Source organism: Girardinichthys multiradiatus, chromosome 2 (genome assembly GCF_021462225.1).
Source record: "Girardinichthys multiradiatus isolate DD_20200921_A chromosome 2, DD_fGirMul_XY1, whole genome shotgun sequence".
In the NCBI taxonomy this organism is placed as follows: domain Eukaryota; kingdom Metazoa; phylum Chordata; class Actinopteri; order Cyprinodontiformes; family Goodeidae; genus Girardinichthys; species Girardinichthys multiradiatus.
In genome coordinates this window covers 25,669,115-25,693,529 of record NC_061795.1, presented here as the reverse complement: position 1 = coordinate 25,693,529, position 24,415 = coordinate 25,669,115, and the positions used below count along the sequence as shown (strand labels likewise).

Here is a 24,415-nt window from a genome sequence, read left to right as displayed (position 1 = left end):
ACAATTATTTGCTATTTTATGTTAGTATATTACACACAATTCCAACTAAACATATTGAAATGTGTGGCTTTGATGTGAAAAAATCTAAAAGGCTGTAAATATTCAACATTTCCTTTTGGACTCACTGAAAGAGTTCAGGCTGAACGCCAGAAGGTGGTAGTATTTGAGCAGGAAACAGCTCTCTATTTACCAACACCCGATGACAATAATGAAAAAATAAGAAATAAAGTGGTATGGTATGTGTGAAAGGGTAGATGTCTTGTCTCAGGAAGTTTGATTGTCTGATTCGTTCTTTTTAAAAAAAAATAATTTTATTAAAATCAACTACACTGCGTTTTTAACCGTGTCTACACTGTGCCACTCGCGAAACAACTATATATAAATGAATGAAATTGTGTTTACAAAGTCCTTGACAGAAAAAAAGGCTGCAGCCAGATCGAATGAGGTCAAAGACTGGGCTGGGGTCGCAGCGATGAATTAAACATCAAATCCTAAATTATGAATTCTCTTTGAGGGCGGAGGAGCCCGGAGCTTCTGTGTCTTTAATAGCGAAAAGGATGGGAGAGGCTGCGCGTTCATGTCCCCGTTTCTCGCTCCGCAGCGACGGGAGCGCGCAGCGGATCCTTCACTCGCAGTGAGGAGGAAAAAAGCGTCCGACGGACCGCAGCAGCGACTGTCCGGGTTGAGGAAAAAATGTTCTTGCCACCCTCCTCCTTCCTCAACGCTGTCCAGTTCGGCAAAAAATATGTGAAGGGATCTACGACGCGTGCGGACGCCACTTTTTTCCACATTTAAACTTGTAAAATCTAGAGGACTGTAAAACTCCGAATACAAATAACAGGATTTGAAGTTAACTCTGAGAAGGTAAGACGAATCGATGATTAATCAAGGCAGTTGTAAGTTCAGTGTTCAAGATGAGGGAAAGATACAAACTGGAGCAGCTAAAATCACCATGCAGCTATGAATCACAACGACGTTTGTCCTAAAGTTTAAACCGTGTTGCATGGCAATTACATACATTACAATCCAATAAATATCGCTCGGACTTAAATGTTTTTGGTTAAAATAAAAGGAGAAAAGTGGTTTCATCACCAAGGACAGCGCCTATGTGCCTTATACAGATTGAGAAGCGCGCACAAAGGATAGATAATTTGACCCTGGAATGTCTCCTCTTATAACATCATAGCTTATAATATAGTTATGTTGTCCCATGATTTATGCAAAAAACTCCTAAAGCAGCGTTGTTTAAGGATGTAGAATGTAAAAAAAAAGAAACTTCCTTTGTTTTTAACCAGATCTATGTGGCGTTTTTGTTTGCAGTTATTAAATCTATATTTTGAAACACGCATTTGAATTATACGTCTAATAGTAATTTAAAGCATTTTATAATGTCTGCTTGTTGATGCCTGCAGGTGCAGAAATGGCTAGAAGGATCCTGCAGCTCCTTGCTTTGTGGACTACTTTGATCGGCATTGTGCAGAGCTGTCCAGAGCTCTGCAACTGCCAGGATAAATTTACCCACCAGTTTGCTGACTGTGCCTACAAAGATCTGCTTGAGGTGCCTGTCGGCCTCCCCTTTAACGTTACCACTGTGAGCCTCTCAGCCAACAAGATCAAATCCCTGAAAAGTAAAAGCTTTGTCAACATCATTCAGGTCAGCTCTCTCTGGCTGGCACACAATGAGATCGTCAGCATCGAGGCGAACACCTTGGCCCCCCTGATTCAGCTTCGCAACCTGGACATTAGCAACAATAAGATTGTAAATTTCCCCTGGGGAGACTTGCAAAACCTCACAGCACTACAGCTTCTAAAAATGAACAACAACGAGATGGTGAACCTTCCGAAGGACGCCTTCTCCACTCTGAAAGACCTCAGGTCCCTCCGCATCAACAACAACAGGTTCACTACCATTGCGCAGGGTACCTTCAGCGCTCTCTCCTCAATGTCCCACCTGCAGATTTTCAGCAACCCGTTCACCTGCTCCTGCAACCTAGAGTGGCTGAGGGATTGGATTGAAACCACAAAAATTGCTGTACCTGATACTAATCTAATCCAGTGTGAGGCCCCTGAACATCTGAAGGGGGTGGAGGTTTCAAAGATTCCTAAATTGCAGTGTGAAGCCCCTATTGTGACCATAACCTATCAACCAAACATAGAGAACACTGTTCTTCATGAGGGTGTTTCCGTCATCTTAAACTGTGAGACAAAAGGGAGCCCTATGCCTCTGGTCAGCTGGGAGGTGACTGCTGGAAATCAAAATTATCTCTTCCCCCTGCCATCCACTGTAGAAGTAAATGATTTACCAGTAAATGATAAAACAACCAACAATAGATTTCTTGTATTTAGAAACAGGACTCTCTTCATCCCTCACATGAGCAAGAAGGAGGATGGCAATTATAGTTGCTCTGCTGTGAATGAGTTAGGTAAGGCAGAGAGCAGTGTCAAACTGGCTGTAGCTCCGAGCCCAAAGCAGGGAAGCAATTCAGTCCCCGATTCAACTCTGGACAAGAGCCGTCAATCTGGTAAAAAACCTTCAGACCCCAAGGCGGTCAAGAACAATGTGATCAACTGGGCTAAGCATGAGGAAAAGACAAAGGAAATCCCTGATGATCGTTCAAAGCACAAAACTGGTGAATCAGAACAGGGTGGAGGTGTTTACAAGGACCCCAGCTTTGGAAGCAAATGTGGTGTGAGAGAAGGCAGCGAATACATCTCCAATCATGCCTTTAACATGACTCTGGATGACCTGAAGCAGTACACCTTCGATTTTGGTGTCATTGCGTTGGAAGTGTCAGAAACCGAGGCCAAAGTGCAGTTGAACCCACTGCAGCTCCCCAGCAGCAAGTCTAACCTTCATCTGAGTCAGAATGAGAACCAGGAAATGGTCGTCAAAGAGCCCTTTGGTCTGCGGCAGTCTTCTTCCAGTAAGGACACGTTGGACATGCTCTACCTCTGCGTGAAAACAGGAAATGGACACTCCCTGGTACAGTGGTCTAACATAGAGGAGGGGGTTAATGCATACCTCTTCCACGGCTTACAGCCTGGCACTAATTACACTCTCTGTCTTACTTATGGGGGGCAAGACTGCCAGGTCCAAGTGGTCTTCACGACAAGAAAAAAAATCCCCTCCCTGCTAATTATTGTGGTTGTCAGCATTTTCCTATTGGGCCTGGCCACTGTTCCCTTGCTGGGAGCCACCTGCTGCCACTTACTGTACAAGTACCAGGGAAAAACCTACAAGCTGATCATGAAGGCACACAATCCGGATCAGATGGAGAAGCAGATGACAAGAGATTTTGATCCCAGGGCGTCTTTTGTGGAGTCAGAGAAAACCTTCAACCCCAGTGAAGTGGGAGATAGAGAAGGAGAGGAGGAGGCCGAGGCAGAGGAAGGAGACGGAGATGAGGATGGTGATGCTGAGGGGAGCGTGGTGACCGAATCCATCCCCGGATCCTCATCCAAAACCAACCCGGAGGAGTTCGAGGTTGGCTCCGAGTACAGCGACAGGTTACCGCTCGGAGCGGAGGCCGTCACCATCTCGGAGGAAATCAACGGCAACTATAAGCAGCCCAGCCGCTGAGCTCGACGGACGCCTGCGAGTATTTGTAAAATAGTTTACTTTAAAGTAGCCTACATTCGAGCAGGTAACCCCCACCTCATCGGTACACGTGATTTTAAAAGAAGGCTGATATTAATGATTTCTCTTTTTTTTTTTTTTTACTTCAGACAGTCCTTCAATCACCGAGATTGTGAATTAATTCGTGTTGCATTTGTACTCTGTCGTGTTTACAAAACAAGCACAGATTCAGACATTTTATCGGATCTCAAATAGCGACAAGAAAGAAAGCCGCAAAATGTTCCCTTTCTGCGGGATAAGCACACACGCAGGCGCATGTTGGGCAGAGGCGATGGGAATTAGTTTATTAGAGGCCAAATGAAGGGTAGCTACTAAATATTTAATCGCCGTTTTCGGACCACAAAAACTCAACCAAACAAAGTGCCATAATGTTTTAAAGCCATTTTAATTAGACAGACATCAGGGACTCGCTTCTCTTTTTAACCTGTGTGCGTCTTCGTGCGCTGCGTTAAGGCCACAATTAAACATCCTCTCAGGTGTCATTGACTCACGCAAAAAGGTTCGATTCGGTCTGATGTGGCGTTTGATAAGGTGAACTCAGAGGCTGCGGATATTTGGGTCGGTCAGAGCGCACAACCGCATCTTGCACGATGTCCTGTTCGTCCTAAAAGGGAGATTGCGCTTTCAGTTGTGTTTGTGCTTGATGGGAAATAAGAAAAAAACTAAATCTAAGGTTATTTAACGATAAAATGTTGTTACACGTAACGTCTAAACAGGCTTTAAAAATGAATCAACGGGTGCTTGACGGAACCTATACCCTCGCTTTTTACAAAGGACGCGTCCATGGCATGTCACGCGTGTTTTCCTTGTGTGGTTTTTGATTAGTCTAGTCTGTAGGGCTTTAGATGTTGCTGTCCAACTGTGATGTAAATCCCAGCAAATTACAGTTATTGCTTTTTTTTACGGGCTTTACTTTATTTTCAATTGCAGCGAAGCCTAAAGGAAGAAAAAGGCGCACGGAGCGTCTGGCGGCTTCACTGTCCTGTAATTTGTCGCATATAGTGAGTTTCTGTGAAAAATGTTGTAAAACGAGAACAAAAAACGTGACCTTTTACGATTTTTTGATATAAATTTATGTAAGTGGAATTAATAAAATCTTTAAAACTAAACGGATGCTTTGTTCTGTCTTGATTTAACGGACCTTTCTCGCTAAATATGACAAATGACTGTTTTTTCCCGAATCCTCCTAATATAGGATTATAAAAATGGATACTAACAGTTAAATATCTCCTGATTCAGAAGGGTGAAATTCACACTTTAAAAAAAAATAAAATAGAAAATTTCAGGATTAGTAAGAGCCAGTCAGACTAAATCTTCTTTTGTCCTCAGACTCCCTATAATACATTTTAAAACTGAATTAAGAAAATATACAAAGATGTGTCAAATAAGTTCAAAAGACTGGTTTAAAGATTTATTTTCACATTAATCAGAAAAGTAAGGGACGACAGAACATAAGAAATCACAATAGAGCTTTGACAACAATAGAAAGGGCTTATAGCAGCAAGAAGTTTTAAACTAAATGGAACAAGACAAGATTTCTATGGCAGCTCCTATTCCACAGCTTAATAGTAATTACAAACAAGTGTAATTAAAAAAAGGTCTAATAAAACACATTTGTGTATTTATAAATAGATACCCTCTGTTGTAAGGTGGCTCATTGGATTGCATTGTCCAACTAAATATTTGTAAGTTCTGCATTGTACATAAGAAAACATGATTAATATAGAGCTTGAACTGTAGTGCAGCTAAGGTCTATCCCAAAGTAAGCACATTTATTTGTTGCAAATTATATTTAATGCATTTGTTGGAAAAATTAGATGTCAGCCAAGCTTTCCTAACAGACTCAGCAAAGTGGCTCTACCACATGACCAAAACAGGACTTCACACACATGGGAAAGACTTGAAAAATATTTCAAACTGAGGCACTATTTATAGTCCTTGGACATCCTGTCTCTTTAGCCACAACTTTAAAAGCACTCTTTTGTGATTTTTGTGATAGACAAACATAATGTTAAAGTGGATGGTTCATGAGTTTTGAATGATTTTCCAAAGAAATACCCCCCACACATATCCAGATTTCCAATTTGACTCAGGCCTGGACTTTGACAGGACCATTTTAATACATGTATGAACCATGCCATTGTAGTTCTGGCTGGAAGTTAATTGATATCTTCCTGATGGAGGGTGAGGCTCCACTCCAGTCTTAAGTCTTTTGCAGCCTTTAACAGGTTTTTTTTCCCAAGGTTTGGACTGTAATTAGTTGACCCCATCTTGCAATCAAATCTGACCTGCTTCCCTGCTCCTACTGAAGAAAAGCATCCCCACAGCATGATGCTGCCACAGCCATGTTTCACTGTGGGGATGATGTGTTCAGTCTGGCCAGAGCACCTTTTTCCTCTACGTGTCCAGCATGACTCTTCTATAATGGCCAGGTTTGTAGAGAGCACTGCATTACTATTGTTCCACTGACAACAAAATCTTCCACCTGAGCTCTTGTTCACTGCAGTTCCCCCTGAATTACTATGGGCCTGTTGACTGCTTCTCTGATGAAATCCCCCCCCCCCCCCCCCCCCCCCCCCCCATACTCTTTTATTTATGGATGATGGAATTAACAGTGTTCCATGATATGTTCAAAGCCTGGGATTTTGTTTTATATCCTAACTCTGATATTAACGCCTCCCAATTGTGTTTATCCTGAAATTAAAGCAGTGGACTCTTCTAACCTTCTAACCTTGTGACCTCGTTCAACTGGAGTTTATTTAAGGATACCAGATTAAAATGGTCTGACTACAAATGCATGCCAAAATGTTCAGGATTTTACTTATTAAAACTATGGAAAACCATGTATCATTTTCATTGCATTTCACAAATATGCATTAGTGTATGTTGCTCTATCACACAAACCTCCTCCAAAAAACTCTCAAGTTTGTAGTTGAAAGTTGACAAAATGTGAAGCATTTCAATGGATAGGAATACTCATGCAAGACATTGTATAATGCAAGTCGCAGGTACATCTATTGTAGGTTTTGAGAAATCTCACAATAAGATTTGATCCAAATCATTGTAGCTTCGGAAGCCAGAACATTATGAGGGTCAAACGCTCTGGTTCAGTTGCTGGCTGTGGCCTCTGCCTCTTTGGGTGTTACTTCCTTTCTGCTGCCCTGCTTGCTGCTGCGGTTGAGGCTTCCATTCAGGAAATTATCTGCTGTCTGAAGCTGGAAGTGCTTTCTGGTGCTCACCAGGGAGGGGTTGTTGACCAGGGTGTAGAGGAGCTGCCAGTGCATCCGAGCCTGCTTGGCACTGGAGATATTGTGCAGTTTCTTCTCCTGCTGCACCAGCTGGATCCCTGAGGAGAGATAGACGTTATGATAGTACCATCAAGACACTTATACACACAAAAAATAACCTTTTAGATTCAAAGCTGAAATGAGGCCCCTTTGTATGGGCCACAGAGGACTTGAAAGATACTATGTAAAGTGTAATAATAGAAGGCAATCATTTTTTAATCCTCTAAGCATTGTGGGAGCATACTGGCTGAAAGCTTAAACCCCTTGGGCAGCATGAATATGTAGCAGGCAATTAGTGTAGCTCATCTGTTTAATCAGCTGCTTAAGAAGTAATCTCTGCAATACAATAGACGATTCCTGATAAATGCATTGTTTTCTAGATGCAAACAAGCAACATGTCCATGGCAAATCAGTAATTAGACTCAGCTTCACCTACATTCCTCCGCTACTGATGAGTCCTGATCAGTTTTCCTGCTTCTTTCTCACTTTGTGCGTGGGCGACCATCACTCACCTCCTGTTTGCAGCAGTGTTATGATTACAGCTCAGCAGCAAAGCCTCAAAGCTCCTACATGCTTTGTGATATTAAAAGTATAAAATTGGTTTCACGTGAATGAGGAAAAACACCAACTTTAGTGGTGATGCTGTCTTTCAGGTGATGGAAGATCAGAGTAATAAAGGCGACTGATTTATTTATGGCAGATTTGATTGAGACCAACAGCAGAGCTGTAAATTATTCCTCAGTAAGACTCAATTTGTTCTGGAGAAATTAAATCAGAACTGTGAAGCTCTCATCTTGAGCGTGCGTGCAAGACAGTTTTATGATCTAATTATGTGTTACCATGACCTGATTTGAAATACAATTAAAGTTCTTGCTTTTAATGTCAATATTAGACTGGCATTTATCTTGTTAGTTTTTTTCTCATGTAAAGTCCACCTATTAAAATGCTAGCAGACACTTCATGATTTTGTAGGACACATCTGTTTCCCCAGAATCATTAAGGTTCATTAGTTTTCAGTCTAATCGGTAACACTGTTAGTTTATCACCACAATCAGCTACGTAGTTTATCAGTACAATCAGCGACAGCGTAGTTAAATTAATCACATTCTACTGTTAAGTTCATGCATGTTGAGCTCCTTCCCAAACTCTAACTGAATAGACATTTGTATAAATTTGAAATATGTTACATATAGAACATTTCAGATCTGACCTTTCACATAGAAGCTCCAAAGATCATCAAAACATCCTTGTTGAAGCTTTTAGATTTAGCCACAAAAGTAATATTGAGAGTTTCATGAACTCAAAGTCTTGTGCTACTAAGATTTTAAATGTTTGTCAGTATGTGTCAAATGTCTTCAAATATCCATTTACTGACTATTCCTGCTTATCCTCATAAGGACTTTGGGGGCTGGTGCCTATCTGCAGCCTTCACTGGGTGACCATCAGGGTTCACCCTGGACAGATTGCCAGTCCATCACAGGGCAACACAGAGACATCTAGGACAAACAACCATGCCTGCACACACTCATACCTATGGGCAATTCAGAGAGACTGATTTACCTAATAGTCATGTTTTTCGACTGGGGGAGGAAACTGGAGAACCAGCGAATGCACACGGAGAACATGCAGATTCCATGCAGAAGAACCTTAGGCTGGGATTCGAACCCTGCAAGGCAACAGTGCTACCGACTGCACCATTGTTCAGCCTCTTTTGGAAGTATGATTAATCTTATAATTAAGTTCAGAAAATTTTTAAAAAATTCATAATTAGCCACCTTTAAATATTATTGTTTTAAACCTTTGATAAAAACTCTTTAACTTAAAATACAATCTTTTTGTTTAATAAAATCATTACATCTGAAACCATGAATAAAAGGCATAAGATAATGTTTTATCTACAATGATAGTTTAACATTTCTGGTCTCTCTCTTGTCTAAGAAATGTAATTGAAAGAATAGAATCCATCTTTCTTATTTGCTGTCTAATGTGATGTGCCTCTCGCTTTAAGGCTGCTTCTGATTGGCCAACTAGCTTCTTGTGATGTCTTATCCCTTAGATGCTACTGGCTCAGATAGAGAAATGAAAAGACCCAGAACTAGCAAGGGGTTTTGCCTCACTAATTTAGAGAGCAGCCTGATCAACTTGTAGAGATTCAGTTGCAATAAATGTTGCTCACTTTGCAACATTTTTCTAGTTCGGTGTAAAATTCCTACATGATTTTTCTCTTGTTTTCCGCCATATCATCTGGATCAAAATCAAAAGTGGGGAACCTACGGATATCCAAAAGCTAGCCCCCGTTCGTCTTGCCTTTTTCAGAGTGACCTCTAACCTTTGTTAGAGCAGCAAAGATAGTGGGAGGAGCTGGAACCACCCCAACCCAAGTGATATAGAGACAGTAGAAAATGTATTCACTCTCATTTTTCCTGTTCTATCATGGTGGTTCTGGTAAGAGAGGCAGGTGGATCAAATTGTGTTCTGAAACTTTATATTGCTTATTTTTCCCACCCCAAAATGTTCACTCTAAAATAAGATGTTAGACCTCAAGTTAGGCCATAAAACCCCTTACTATGAACTCCAGAGAGACTGGTCAAATTTTTATAAATGTTTAAAAGATGTTTAATCAATACTTTAAGTGTTCTGTTTTGTAATAATAAACCTTTCACTTTCAGCTTTGGAGAAGTTCCTAATCTTAGAAATGTTCAGAACCCCCTGCTTCTTTACATTTCTGACAGAAATCGTATTGGAAGAGCAAAGAATTTACCCTTCAGACAGATTTTTCATAGAGGATGAGCCTGATTATCGACACATTGATATAGTTTAACAAGGCTTCAAACAATCAATTAATTAATGCTATAATAATCCTATGCTTTAAGAGAATTTACTTTAAGTTACTGTGCACAATAAAATAGCTAAAAACTATGACAGAAGCGTTGGGGATGAACAGAATTTGTTGCTACAGACCCTCTTCAGCATCCCGTGACTTGTGTACAGCTTTGTTCTCCTGGTCCAAAGACTGCAGCAGCATCCCGCAGAAGGCCTTCATCACAGGGTGAGACTGGCTCACCTCAATCTTCAGATAATGAGCATAGCAGCGGTAGGCTGCAGACAAACACAGGAAAGAGAGAGGGGGGTATCACTCTGACAGGGCAAAAGCAATAAACATGCAAGGCTACACCTCAGGTTGGCTTTGAGGCAATCACACATAATGGCTGCAAAATCACACTTCTCTCTCTTTTTTTTTTCCAGCACCTGCTTTTCCTGACAACAGATGTCTTAAATCTGCACCCATTTCAGAGATTGGTGTCCAATTAGAGTCTGGGCACCACACAGAATACAGATATAATGCAGACTCCTGTGAGGTGGCAGAATGGGAAAATGGATATGATGCACATATCTAGCCTCTAAGTGGGATCACAGAAGCCTTTTCTCGTTGGTTAAAAGGCCAAATTTGCTATCTATGTAAAGAAAAATAACAATGCATTTACAAATGTAAAAGCATGCTACAAGTACTCTCTGATGTGTAAACACCATCACACAAATTCCAAAAGCTATTTGAGCGTGCTTAAGGCAGGCCACCAGTGTTTTTGCACCAGTGTGCAAATAGTACCTACCCAGATGCAATTTGCATGCATAAAAATAATTCATAATGCATGCATTTAGGATAAAATCAGACTTTCGGGGAGAGGGGAATACAGCAACTTTTTAAGCAGTACATAAAAAAAATCTCTAAACAAAATCAGTCATGTCAGCCATATTCTGCGAAGATGTCAGCTTTCAGAAATGAGGCTTGCTTGGAAGAACCAAGAGAGCCACGGTGCAGTGTTGACTTGGAAATCTATGCATAGAATGTTTCTTAATAATGGTGGATAAGTAGTGACCCTCTTGTTGGGTGAACTGTTTGGAGGTTTGGAGGTTTTGAAAAAAATTATCTTGCTCCTCCCGTCTTGTCTCAGAAATTGTCTACTGTTTGATTACTGTATACGCTTCTAATCCTGCAGCTATTTGCATAAACTGTACATTTTTGTTCCATTCCAACACTCTTGCTGCCTGTACACCATACAAAATGTCTTGCTCACCCGGATCAAATGCCTCCACATTGCGGTTAAGAAGGCTAATATCCATGCGTCCCATGTGGACGATATTGAACAGGGCAGTGATGATCATGCGCCAGACAGCCAGTAACACTCCAATCAGAACATTGACGGGAAACAGCAGATATGTCAGCAGGAACAGATTACCCCTGTAAGAGAGGTCAGAGTACATGCAGAAAGTCATGCAGCCATTTAGAAACCGAGACAGAGGTACAAAGAGTTTTGTAAAAAACCTGTTGTTTAAGTCTCGAGTTCCGGCTGTTTTCTTGATGAAGCAAAACCTTGCAGTGATGTGCTGAAGCACCACAGCTAGGAGAATCATCAACCAGAAAGGCCTGAAAGGACAAAATCAACAGTCAGACATTTCCTGTTTTCTGACTGGAGACATAAAACATATTTGTAGCTACCAGGAAATATTGTGAACCCAAATTATCTCTGGGCATTGTACATAAAGGGTGTTGTAAAATGAAAACAGTGTCAAACCAAGCAAAAAAAAAAGAGCTGTTTTTAAAGTTCTAGTGAAATTTTAACCTTTACTGCTGAAAATAAAATTGTAAATGAGTGTTTTATATGACAGAAATGTTAAAAACATGCCAAAGGACAATGTGACAGTTAAACTGTTGACAACTGTTAAATAGTAAGCAATGTGAAGATGCTTACCACATTCTCAATAGGATCTGAAAAAGAATCAGATTCTGTCTGTGCAAAATGGGTATGATTATGAGGAAGACAGCGATCAGAAGGCAGAGGAAGAACACTAAGGTCTGAATGATCATACCTGCAAGAAAATAAAATATTTCAGAGTCTCATTCTACTGTTTTCTACAATGAGGGATAAATAAAACACTAAAAGCCTAATTCTTGCTGCATGGATAATTTCAGTGTTTAAATGTACCAATACAGATATGAGCTGCTGTAAAGCTGGTGTAGCCCATCCAGCAGACCAGAGCTGGCCTGGATGCTCTGATGCTTCGCTGGCAGTTGTAGACATTATAAATATCTCCTCTGTACAGCCCCTTTAGGTTGGACCTAAGGAGGAGAAACACAATTAAGACAACGCAACATTGTGCAAAACATAATAATAATAATAATAATAATAATAATAATAATAATAATAATAATAATAATAATAATAATATAGAGCTATAATGAAGAGGTCTTTTAGAAAGGATGCCACTGAAATGCAATTCTACGCTCGACTAATAAAGCCTCTCTTTTAACATGATGTTCCTTATGTGAATAACAGCATTTGATTTCCCCTCTTAATTGCTGTTTTCAGTTTAAACAGCAGCAAACAGAAAACTGAACGCTTTTCTGTCTTGATGATTAGTTCTCTATTTTTTTATAATGCTATAAAATTATCAGGAATGAACAACTATGGAAAGTACAACAGCAATTATTGGAAAAACAAGCAATTATTGAGCTATGTTCCCTGACCTACCGATGCAAAACCATTGACCGCATGAGCAGAACCAAGTTGACCAAACAAGACAGAGTCATTGCTGAGATGTAGCACACTGCAGGAAAATTAGCATGTGGAAAAAAGTTAATTAGATATCAGCAAAAAGCTGTTAATAATGATACAATGATGATATACGCTGTACACTGTTTCTGGTCTCACTCACCTTCCACACACCACATGTAGTAAACAACAATTCTGACAACTTCCTTTCTGTCTGGAGACAGAATTATCTGGAAGCCAGCTAAAAAATTTGCAATATCTTCATTGACGCCAAACCTGGCTTTCTGTATTGTTGGCACCACAAAAGAGATCAATACAAGACCCGTCTGAAGGGAAAAAAACAGAAGATGTTTCTATACTCTAGTGTTATCACTTATTATTCAATTTTCATCATCTTAATCATTGTGCTAGATGCAACTTGAATTTCATATTCATTAGACCACAGGACCTGTCTACAGAAATAAAAGGCTTTTGTCCCTTTGTGCACTGTAATCTGGCTTTTTATATGTTGCTTTCGGAGTAATGGCTTCTTCCTCTCTGATTGACCTCTGGGCCCATGTCGGGACAGGACTGGTTTCACTGTGGATGTTAAAACTCTCTCACCAGCTTCGGCTAGCATCTTGACAAGGTCATTTGCTCATGTTCTGGAGTTGATGCAAAGAGTTTGCACCAAAATAGATTCCTATACTATTTATACATCTATAATCATTGTTTGAACAAATGAACATTGCATCTGGAAATGACACCCAAGTATGAACCAAACTTGTGGAGGTCCACAATTCTCCTTCTGATATATAAACTGGTTTATTTTAATTTTTCCATGATGTCATAGACAGAAGCAATGTGTTGTGAGGTATTGTCTTAAAACACACCCACAGCTCTGCCTCCATTTAACTCAGATCTCTTCAGAAATATACAGTATGTGAATCTTAGAAAGCCATAAAATACTCTTCTGGGTTTTTCCAACTTCTTTAAAGCCAAATTAATCTTCCTTTAGGGAAACTAAATATTCTGCCATTTAGCAAATAGAAATAACTTTGATAATCATAAATGGCCTGAAAAAGGAAAAGATTAGTCTGATTTAATGTCAGACAGAGATAATAATAAGATTATGTGTCCTTCTTCACTGTCCCTGTAAATATCTGGATAAATAAGAAGGATACAGTTAACAGTGTTGTTATATTTTACAGGGGAAGTAAAATTGTATGTATGTATGGAGGAGTGGTAGTTACCTGATACAGGGTTATAAAAGAAACTACACAAGATATTGCCAACTTCAGCGGGAAACGGAAAGCTGCGTAATAAAAAAAGTCAATTGTTATAAAACAATGAAAAATGTCTTAACATCTATACATATAACCAGTTTAGATGAAGTCATATTTACCTTCCCCTGGAGTGTAAATATAAGATCTCACAGCATCAGTTACTCGCTGTTGTAGTTTTGGTTTGTCTGTGCTTGATGTGCTAATAGTGGAAAGAAAATAGAGTTACACACCTGAACTGCACCGAATACCACAGTGGATCCTAACAACATGCTGTATTATTCTTACTTGACTTTGCTGGGCTTCTTCTGATAAAGAACTTTCTTTACATAGTCTCTATAATAGCTGCTACTGAGATCCTAAAGGAACAGAAAAGGGCAATATGGTGAAGCTGGACTTTTTTAAAACTTGCAGTTAAGCCAGGGGGTGCATACCAAATATATGCAGCATATCCATAATGTTTGTGAGTATTCAATTCTGAATTGAATCAAATTTGCAGAACTTATGTGTGTAGTTTTTTCTAAGAACTCAAATATGACTGGAAACTTTAAAACGTTAGATTCAAAGTGTGGCCTTCAAAATGCTGCTAAAGAAACTGTTAGCATTTGGAGATAAAAAAAAAAAACCCTCCTTTGTCTAGAAACAAAAACAGCCTTCATATCCACAGAGCTAAGTAGAAATGGTCAAAACATCCATTTTGTTGTGAAGAGACCCCATTCAACACATCTAAGTTATGAATACCTCCCAGAGATAAGTGGACCATTAGCCAAGTGTACTGTGGACATGACACCCAATAAAATCAAATACTGTATACTTTGTTATTCCAAGAACAGGAAAAAATCTATTAGACTTTGTCCAAAGAACTTAAAAATCAGAGCAGTTCTCACACAAGTAAATGTTTTTGCAAGCATCGATAAGGAGAATGAAATCTACAGGAATACAGTCAATGTCAACGTCACATTTATTCATTTAGCACATCTAAAAAATGACAACATTTGACCAAAGTGCTTCACAATAACCCTGACAATTATAAAATAGCAAATAGAATTAAACTGTAATAAAAATGGTAAAACATAGAAGAGTTTAGATCTCTAAGATCTATTTAGCATCTTTTAATCAGTCAGAGGCCAGGGGAAAGAGATTTGTTTTTAAAAGATCATTTAAATGATTCTATACTCTGAGTGATGCGGACATGTAGGGGTAAGGTATTCTACAATCTTAGGGCAGCCACAGCAAACACTCGATAAACACTACATTTTAGTTAGATTTTACAAACCAGATGAAAACCGTCTTCTTTTCCTTAAGGTTAATAAATTTAACCTCATCCATATTTTAATATAAGCCAGACAGTTTTATAAGGGTGCCAGTGCACTACACCTGCTAATTTAGCTGGCAAATAGGCCTGAATGTCATTGACAAAACAATGAAAAGATATGTTATGCTTCCTAAAGACATACTTAGTGGCAGCATGTACAAAACAAACAGCAATGGTCCCAGGATGGACCCCTGGGGAACCCCAAAATGGAGAGTGGCTGCTGGAGAGGAAGGCCCTAGATTGACAAAAAAGCTCCTGCCTATGAGGTATGACTTCAACCGAGTCAGAGCTGTACCTTTAATACAAACAACATGTTCCAACTGTGATAAAACAATGTTGTGTTTTATGGTGTCAAAGGCTGCTGATAAGTCCAAAAGCAATAAAACAACAGAATCCCCTCAGTCTACAGCAGTGATGGAAATAACAGTGTTAAAATAAATGGCGTTACTAAAGGCGTTACTTTTTTCAGTAACAAGTAATCGAATTTTCACAATTAACTGGGGCGTGTTATAAACTAAAGCTACTCATTGAAGCTCTTGTCATTTGTCATCATCTGTTGTGGCTCACAGCCACAGGAGCTAAGCGTTTTTTCTTTGGTGAAGGGAGGAGTGAGAGGCGAGACATTCGCATATGTGATGAAGATTGGCTAAGGTAGAGTTAGCATTCATTGTAAGCCAGTCAGAGGCAGTGTTCAGTTTACACACAAACCACAAATGCACACAGCAGCCCTGCTCAAGCAATCTAGCAGATGTAAGCAGCAAAAATGGCGGGTCTGGAGGGAAAGGTTGCGTTTTCAAAGTGGAGGTACAGACACTACTTTATTCCCCTGGAGGTAAACGGCAAGAACGTACATGTGTAGTAAATATTAGAAGTTCGGTGTAAGTACAGGTCCTTCTCAAAATATTGGCATATTGTGATAAAGTTCATTATTTTCCATAATGTCATGATGAAAATTTAACATTCATATATTTTAGATTCATTGCACACTAACTGAAATATTTCAGGTCTTTTATTGTCTTAATACGGATGATTGTGGCATACAGCTCATGAAAACCCAAAATTCCTATCTCACAAAATTAGCATATTTCATCCGACCAATAAAAGAAAAGTGTTTTTAATACAAAAAACGTCAACCTTCAAATAATCATGTACAGTTATGCACTCAATACTTGGTCAGGAATCCTTTTGCAGAAATAACTGCTTCAATGCGGCGTGGCATGGAGGCAATCAGCCTGTGGCACTGCTGAGGTCTTATGGAGGCCCAGGATGCTTCAATAGCGGCCTTTAGCTCATCCAGAGTGTTGGGTCTTGAGTCTCTCAACGTTCTCTTCACAATATCCCACAGATTATCTATGGGGTTCAGGTCAGGAGAGTTGGCAGGCCAATTGAGCACAGTGATACCATGGTCAGTAAACCATTTACCAGTGGTTTTGGCACTGTGAGCAGGTGCCAGGTCGTGCTGAAAAATGAAATCTTCATCTCCATAAAGCTTTTCAGCAGATGGAAGCATGAAGTGCTCCAAAATCTCCTGATAGCTAGCTGCATTGACCCTGCCCTTGATAAAACACAGTGGACCAACACCAGCAGCTGACACGGCACCCCAGACCATCACTAACTGTGGGTACTTGACACTGGACTTCTGGCATTTTGGCATTTCCTTCTCCCCAGTCTTCCTCCAGACTCTGGCACCTTGATTTCCGAATGACATGCAGAATTTGCTTTCATCCGAAAAAAGTACTTTGGACCACTGAGCAACAGTCCAGTGCTGCTTCTCTGTAGCCCAGGTCTGGGGAATGCGGCACCTGTAGCCCATTTCCTGCACACGCCTGTGCACGGTGGCTCTGGATGTTTCTACTCCAGACTCAGTCCACTGCTTCCACAGGTCCCCCAAGGTCTGGAATCGGCCCTTCTCCACAATCTTCCTCAGGGTCCGGTCACCTCTTCTCGTTGTGCAGCGTTTTCTGCCACACTTTTTCCTTCCCACAGACTTCCCACTGAGGTGCCTTGATACAGCACTCTGGGAACAGCCTATTCATTCAGAAATTTCTTTCTGTGTCTTACCCTCTTGCTTGAGGGTGTCAATAGTGGCCTTCTGGACAGCAGTCAGGTCGGCAGTCTTACCCATGATTGGGGTTTTGAGTGATGAACCAGGCTGGAAGTTTTAAAGGCCTCAGGAATCTTTTGCAGGTGTTTAGAGTTAACTCGTTGATTCAGATGATTAGGTTCATAGCTCGTTTAGAGACCCTTTTAATGATATGCTAATTTTGTGAGATAGGAATTTTGGGTTTTCATGAGCTGTATGCCAAAATCATCCGTATTAAGACAATAAAACACCTGAAATATTTCAGTTAGTGTGCAATGAATCTAAAATATATGAATGTTAAATTTTCATCATGACATTATGGAAAATAATGAACTTTATCACAATATGCTAATATTTTGAGAAGGACCTGTATAACTAATGACTTTTTTAAAGTAACATGCCCAACACTGGTCTACAGTACAAAGAATGTAAAAAACAATCTCATTTAAGATTGAGGTAAATTCTGTTTGGACAGTTTTCAACAGTACAGATGCTAAAAAATAACAACAAAACAAAACTATCAACAGTGTTGGTCAGAACTTTGCATAAACTATGTTCATGAATGACATATTCATTTTGTGTTTTAATACATTTTAAAAACAAAAAATTGATTTAAAAGAAATGTGGATTGATTTCATAGTGACTTCACTCCAATCCACACAGCGTCCTGCCATCAGTTTGTGACCTCAACCTCTAGCGCTCTTGAGTTTTACAGCAGGACAATTATCCGAAACACACCAGCAGGTCTACCCCTGAAAGGCTCAACAAATAGTCTGAGTCAAAGTCTGGACTTCAATTCAATTAAAACGTTATGGTATGGCCTTAAATATGTGGTTCAGGCTCAAAAGTCATCCGATGTGGTTGACGTAAAACAATTCTGTAAAGCCTTTTTGTCATTTGTGAAGGTAATGCAAAAAATCTCTGTTTGATAAGGTTAATAAGGTCCATTTCTGTGCAAAAAGTAGGCAGAGGCAGGGTGGAGGCTACATAAAATCCAGGCAATCGCTTCACCAAACTCTGTCACACCCAGATTCACGTGGAATAAAAACAGCATTGTGTTCCCCTCCAACAAAAAAAACAAACATGGTAACCTTTTCATAATCTGATCAAGAACATATTGTAAACCAATTACGCAAAACCTGCTTAAAATGATTATGCCACTGGTGTACTGCAAGGGGCTCATATATTCAGTAAGCCTTGACTGAATGAGCGCAGTGAGCTCCTTGATTAACATGCAGCACATAAACCCTCCTCACCTGCACAGACTTAGAGTTAACGTGCATTTTGTAAAACAATGTAAAGAGCACAGGGACCTATTTTTGGGTAGTAAGAAAGCTGAATAACAACCATCCTGAAGCAAACCTAGGATAGGAGCTGCTTCCTGATGAAAGCTCACCTCTGTGGGGTTGGTCCGTTCAGCACCCTTGAAGCCTTTGAATAGAAGCAGTGGATACTGGAAACTGAGGAATGCTAAGCAAGTTATCTGAGGCAGGCTGGAAAACAGCGAGTAGTACTTATAAATCTGCAGAGGAATAAAAAGAAAACACTTTAGATAAACAGTGGCTATGCAAAGCTTTACAGGGACACTTTCAGAAAACATTTTCCATGGCACGAAAGCGGAGGGATAAAGTTTTGTATTGAGTGGGGACTCTCAATGGTCAGTAAATTTAACTATTGATTGCCAGATATTATTTTGCATTACATTAAAGTATTAAATTATTAAATATCTACTCTGCTTTTGTTGTGTGGTCAGTAAGGATACCCCAGACCTCACAAGGCATAACAGAAGAAGACCACAAAAGGATTCTAATTCAGCATTTTTTTTTCTTTACCTGACACACTCTAAAGTGATTAATACCAACAAAACATCTTGATTTAAACAAGAAGACAGTGCAACTAATTGTTTGGACAGAAAGCCATTCAGTGTACAAGAAACCCTAAAATCTTTGAACAAAATCTGGCTTTATGTAACATTCAAAGCCTCAGAGTAAACGTCTGTGAATCTTTCAGTATACCTCAGTATTCATCTTTTCAACTCTATCTCACTACAGACCAGTTCTATGTGGTACTCAGTGGGTTTCCATAGCAGGACAGAGCTGCTTTGTTTTTGAATTAATCCTTTTTACACTAACGGAAACACCAGACAGAGTGATTGTCAGAACAAAACACACACACACAGCTTCTTGCTCTCACACAAATTAAGTAATGAAAGAATGAAGGCTATTTCTGAATAATCTTTAAAGGAAAAAACATAATTACTCACCAGAGGTGTTTTGGGACAGTCGATCTTTTGCCACACAAGAACACTAAAATGTGTCCATGATAAGAGGCTGCCAAGTACATAGCCAACTTTATTATGTAAAGTGCCACATGCCAGGAGAGGGTAGTATAGAGCGGGGTAGTAGAAGACTCCCAGAATCACCCAGTTCTCTACAAATACAACACCAGTGTGTGAACATCTGAAGGTGTGATGACATTTTGTGTTATCTTCCCAATGAAGGGAGTTCTGACCTAAACATAGTCTTAAAGAACCTATTTTGATAAACAGTTGCTAATCATTCAGCAGATGTGTTGTTTTTCTATTCTGTGAAACTTTCACAGTTTTCAGTTTGGTGCAAAGAAGCGGGAGATCAACTCATTACAGTTACTGACGTTTCCTATGTAGTTCCAGACTCATGCTCAAATGTCTAAAACAGCAGGAATGCAATGAAATACAATAATCCAGTTTTATGACATATTTAACTCTCATGAGCAAAGCCTAATATAATGCAATGTAAAAATTGTACATTAAAACATTGCAGACAAGACGAGGTTGAGCTCACGTTTGTTTGTGGAGTCCGCGTTGAAAGGAAGGGGATTTGGGGATACGAGCAATCCCCACAGTTTGCACAACAGCACTCCAAACACAGCCACTGCCAGACCCTTGTGCTGTGTATGGTCCAGGAAGTTGACCGGACTGAGAAGTAAAGCAGCGCGTGTTTAGTGATCACGTGTTACCAGAATAATATCTAAATGAAAGACTGATTAATCAAATGAGACGTGTTTAAACCCAGTGTCTTTATCATGTTTTTCCTCTAATTTAAAATACATATAGGAAACTTCATGCTTTTGTTTGAGCTCTTTATGGTAGGAATACTCACAGCTGAAGCTTTGACTTTGCTGGTTAGGTTGAGAAGTTGGAGCTAGGTGTGAGAATTACAACTTATGTTGCAGGTGAGAAAATCAGTAGGATTTCTAATTGTGGTGCGTAATACTAGTATCAATATATAACAGTAAAAATATAATTTCCCCATTTTATGTATCTTCAACCTCTTTCGGTGAACATGTTACTTCAGTAACTGAACACAGGAAATGGCCAGCAATACTTAGTTTTAGGCTCTTATCCCCGGAGTAGTTAGCATGACAACAATTAGCAAATTCCACTGGTTTTACTATTTGCAGTATTTGGAGCACATTGTTGTGACGTAAATCAAACGCACTTCAACTTTCTTAGGTGAAATTCCAACTTTAGAGGCTGTTTTTATTTTTGATTTGGAATCTAGGAAATCTTAGCACCAATAGAACGATTGCAAATTAACATTATTTTGTTGTTTACTAATAAACATTGAGCTTTATGAACAGTTCTTCAGTGGCAAACAACCATTCTTGCTTTAACATGTTTTTTTTGATTGGTTAGTCACCTGGTTTTCGTGCATTTTACTCTTTGTCTTTAATGTACTGTTAGAATGAGCTTCCCAAATTGTTTTGAAGAAAAGTGATAACAGAGCTGAAAGTAAAATCAATATACGTGTCCACTCCTGATTTACGACGTGCCAACTGAACTTACAAACACTTCAGAGATCTGAAAAGCTGAATTTATCCCTCCAGCACCAAATGGTCAATAGGTGTTTTCTTATCTGAGTAAACATGTTTACATGTTAAACCTAATATTATTCTAGAAAATTGAAGGCCAGTAGCATAGAAAGTTCCCAAACAATTTCAATATGACAGCAAACCTCTCATTTGTGTGAAAAAAACATAAATGATACTCACCTTAGTAAACCTGGAAGCCCTTTCTGTCTTTTGCCCACCTTTGTGCGTCTGGCCAGGATGGCTAGAATTAGCATGATGACCAGCTGAAAGAACAGACATCTCACCTAGCTTTAGCTGCAGAGCACCATGCAGTGACAAGCAACAAAAGGCTTAACCTCAGTCTCATTAGTGCTCCCTATAGATGTGGTCTAAGTAAAGTGCCATTAGTCAGGATGACTAGCTACTGGAGGGGCTTCAGTGACCTTTGTGACCTGTGACACATTTAGGAAACACTGGGCTGGGAACAATGTTTTGCTTTTAATTGAGGCATTCTATCATGGTTGACTCTAAAGAGAACAAGTAACGAGTATCATCACCATGCAAGGATAGAGAGATAAATCTAAAGAGAAATAAAGATTGAATATAGTAGAAACTGTACTCTGCTGCTTATCTATTCCACATTCATTATGCACCACTAATGGTCAGTTTTAAAACACAAATGAACAATTCAGCCGAGGTTGCATAATTTCAATGAGTTACATGAAAATTGCATGACAGAAAACGTTTTTCAGTATACCATGAGAAGTACAAATATCTAAAATTTGTTTTGTAATGTGATTTCTTTATTTCATGAGATTATGCAAGAATTAGCTTTTTTGCTTATGGAGAAAAAGGACCAGGCATGGAGTAACTTCTATAAATCAGGAAGTGAAACATGCTTGACTTAGTTTAACCTCATTGAGCACATCATTGATACTGTGTGAGAAAAAACTGAACGGACGTCAGACTTACAGATATTGCAGTGATGCATATATGATAGAGCATGTCATCTGCAGTGGGGTCACATGGTGGGATAGTTCTAAATAAAGAGATAAACAAGTCACATGTTAGCAAAGAAAGAAAATTACACCCTTAAACATAAGGCTTTGAGTATCTGAGCTGACCTTTGGTGTATCTCGCTAAACGTTTCACATGTCAATGTCAGGATCATTTGTGACTGGAAACTTGGTGGTCAAAGTCTCACAGTGGAGATTTGGGTTTAAGCGGATTGGCATGAGTGTGACACAAGAAAACAATAAAAGCCTAGGATTGTGTTCCTGTGCAATAGGGGTGCAGGAATGCCAGGTTCACGGGGGTGTTCGCAGGAAGCCACAAACATCAAATTTTCTGGCCTTCACAAACCTTTTAGGACATTACTGCATATTACATCATGCAAAAGCACTCATGAACCTTTCACATTGTGTTGAATTTTTAACTGAATACAATACTATTCTAACACATTAATAAGCTTTGAGCTAAACCATTCCATGCTCAGCCTAGCTATTTGTTTAATGTTATTCACCTTCAACCAATTCTTAAGTTTTCTGCTGCCTTTACCAGGTTCTCTTTAATATTGGCCTGTATTTTGCTCCATTAATCCTCTCATCAACTCTGACTAGATTACCTAGTTCCTGCTGATGAAAACTAATCCCACAGCATGGTGCTGCCATCACTACGTTTGACACTGGGGTATCATTAAAAAATATATTTCCATTAGACCGCATTCTTTGAGTGCACAAGTCATAGTTGCCCTTTCAAACAAATTGCCTTCCTGTTCTATGGATCTTTGCAGTTTCATTCATGGAGCTCTTGGCTGCTTCTCCAACTGATGCTCTCTTTGACCAGCCTGTCACTTTAGGTGAAATGCCATGTATTGGTAAGTTCGTAGCATACTCTTGTTCATAGGGTGCTCAAAGTTTGGCATGTTTTATTAACCTAACCCTGCTTTTAATGTCTCCACAACTTTCTCCCTGACCTGTCTGCTGTGTTCCTTGGTGTTTATGGTGCTGTTTGTCAACTAATGTTCTCTAACAAACCTCAGAGTCTTTCACAGAGCAGCTGTGTTTATACTGAGATAATATTACATGCAGCTTGGCTCTGAATGTATTGGGTTTCACAGGATTTTATTTAAGGGTATCGGAGGAAAGGGGGGTGAATCTAAATATCCACCACATATAAATGCATCTGCAATGCACTGTATATCTAAACGTATAAACAAGTTCAAATGTCTGTCATCTCTAAATCAAAGTGTGAAGTTTTGAAAAGGACAAGGGAAAAGAAAGTTTTATTAATAGAAGAGAATGTGAAAGTGTGCATCCTGAGATCCAGGGTTATGAAAACACTTTAATGAGCTTTACTGGTGCTACCAGAGGACTCAAACGGCTTATGCGCAAAACATACAGTTTTGTACCCTTTATTTTTTGTTATACTGTATATCTGCAGAACATGAAATAGTAATTTGTGGGACATATTACAGGTTGACCTTAAATGTATCATGTTGCCCCTTTATGTAGCTGAAAAATATTATAATAAATATTAAATATTGAATCCATGTCTATTTTAGCTAAAATGCACCAAGGTTTTTCTTATACTTTTAAGCCTTTCTGGTGAAAAAAAAAAGCTTAAAAGGACAAAATTTAAAAATGTCTTGAGCAACCTACAACCTAAAATCCTGAAAATGATATAGCCTAAGCATGACAAAAAAACTGCTTCTGGGTCACACCATATTGTAGTCCCAGTAGAAATGTGCAATGGGTCACCTAATGTCTGAGTGAGAGGTGTATATCCGAGCTAACTCCAAAAGAAAGACTGGGGAAGTACTACTCAGGTTTAAACAGAGAGATAAAGTTTAATTTGTTCCTGAAAAACAGTAAAATGTTCTAAACTAAGGACAAAATAAAGAAACTGCAGTTAGAAAAGCTTCATACTTACTCTGTTTCAATTTTGGATGGCAGTGGATCCAGATCTGGATACTCATAGTCCAGGAGAGCATCCTTATCCATTGTGTTGTCTCTTTTTCCAAACAGATCCTGTTACAAAGAAGTTGGAAAACTCTATGCAGTCTCTAGTGACAGAAATCTGTGATCCCCCTGCCTCAAGCTGGGGGAAAGTCTCTCCCAAGTCCTACGTTGGCCTCTGCTGCGTCTGCTGCTGCTGCACTGGCGTCCTTGTTCCCCTGTGTTTGGTCTACTCTCACTCAGACCCCGCTATCCTCTCTCACAGCCTGTATTCAGGTGCCCTCGTCCCACTCTGGTACTGCGTATAATGTGACAGGTCCCAGCTGCTGCCTGCTGGGTCCACCCTGATTTAAGGCCCTGTTTCAGCTTAGGGTTACCACCAACAAACCAGGAGCCTGGAGAAAAGAGTGAGAGGGGGGCAAGAGTGTGAGAGTGGAGGGAGAAATGTCGAGATCTGGGCAGCCAACCTGCAATGCCACCTGCATCTTATT

General features: G+C 39.6%; 2 protein-coding genes across 2 annotated transcripts in view; one reads left to right on the top strand and one right to left on the bottom strand.

Annotated features, from left to right (window-relative positions):
* The first annotated feature begins 551 nt into the window (after positions 1-551).
* On the top strand, positions 552-4,746 carry islr2 (immunoglobulin superfamily containing leucine-rich repeat 2). Its single transcript, XM_047354925.1, has 2 exons — positions 552-864; positions 1,413-4,746. The coding sequence occupies exon 2, from the start codon at positions 1,421-1,423 to the stop codon at positions 3,578-3,580; it is 2,160 nt and encodes a 719-aa protein (XP_047210881.1). The 5' UTR covers positions 552-864; positions 1,413-1,420; the 3' UTR covers positions 3,581-4,746.
* A 1,684-nt stretch (positions 4,747-6,430) lies between these two features.
* Positions 6,431-24,415, bottom strand: part of stra6 (signaling receptor and transporter of retinol STRA6) — a 29,032-nt gene continuing 11,047 nt past the window's right edge. Inside the window, exons 2-18 of the mRNA XM_047352319.1 lie at positions 23,899-24,319; positions 21,940-22,006; positions 21,169-21,251; positions 19,959-20,092; positions 19,400-19,566; positions 18,533-18,658; positions 14,027-14,097; positions 13,861-13,940; positions 13,709-13,770; positions 12,640-12,802; positions 12,456-12,531; positions 11,910-12,043; positions 11,676-11,793; positions 11,249-11,350; positions 11,001-11,164; positions 9,886-10,023; positions 6,431-6,983 (exon numbers count right to left, since the gene is read on the bottom strand). Of these exons, the coding sequence (XP_047208275.1) occupies positions 6,745-6,983; positions 9,886-10,023; positions 11,001-11,164; positions 11,249-11,350; positions 11,676-11,793; positions 11,910-12,043; positions 12,456-12,531; positions 12,640-12,802; positions 13,709-13,770; positions 13,861-13,940; positions 14,027-14,097; positions 18,533-18,658; positions 19,400-19,566; positions 19,959-20,092; positions 21,169-21,251; positions 21,940-22,006; positions 23,899-23,969 (1,995 nt within the window). The 5' untranslated portion in view covers positions 23,970-24,319 and the 3' untranslated portion in view covers positions 6,431-6,744. The remainder of the gene's footprint in view (positions 6,984-9,885; positions 10,024-11,000; positions 11,165-11,248; positions 11,351-11,675; positions 11,794-11,909; positions 12,044-12,455; positions 12,532-12,639; positions 12,803-13,708; positions 13,771-13,860; positions 13,941-14,026; positions 14,098-18,532; positions 18,659-19,399; positions 19,567-19,958; positions 20,093-21,168; positions 21,252-21,939; positions 22,007-23,898; positions 24,320-24,415) is intronic.

Excerpts from the sequence above, each read along its gene's own strand:
- islr2 (XM_047354925.1), top strand. The coding sequence starts at position 1,421 with ATGGCTAGAAGGATCCTGCAGCTCCTTGCTTTGTGGACTACTTTGATC.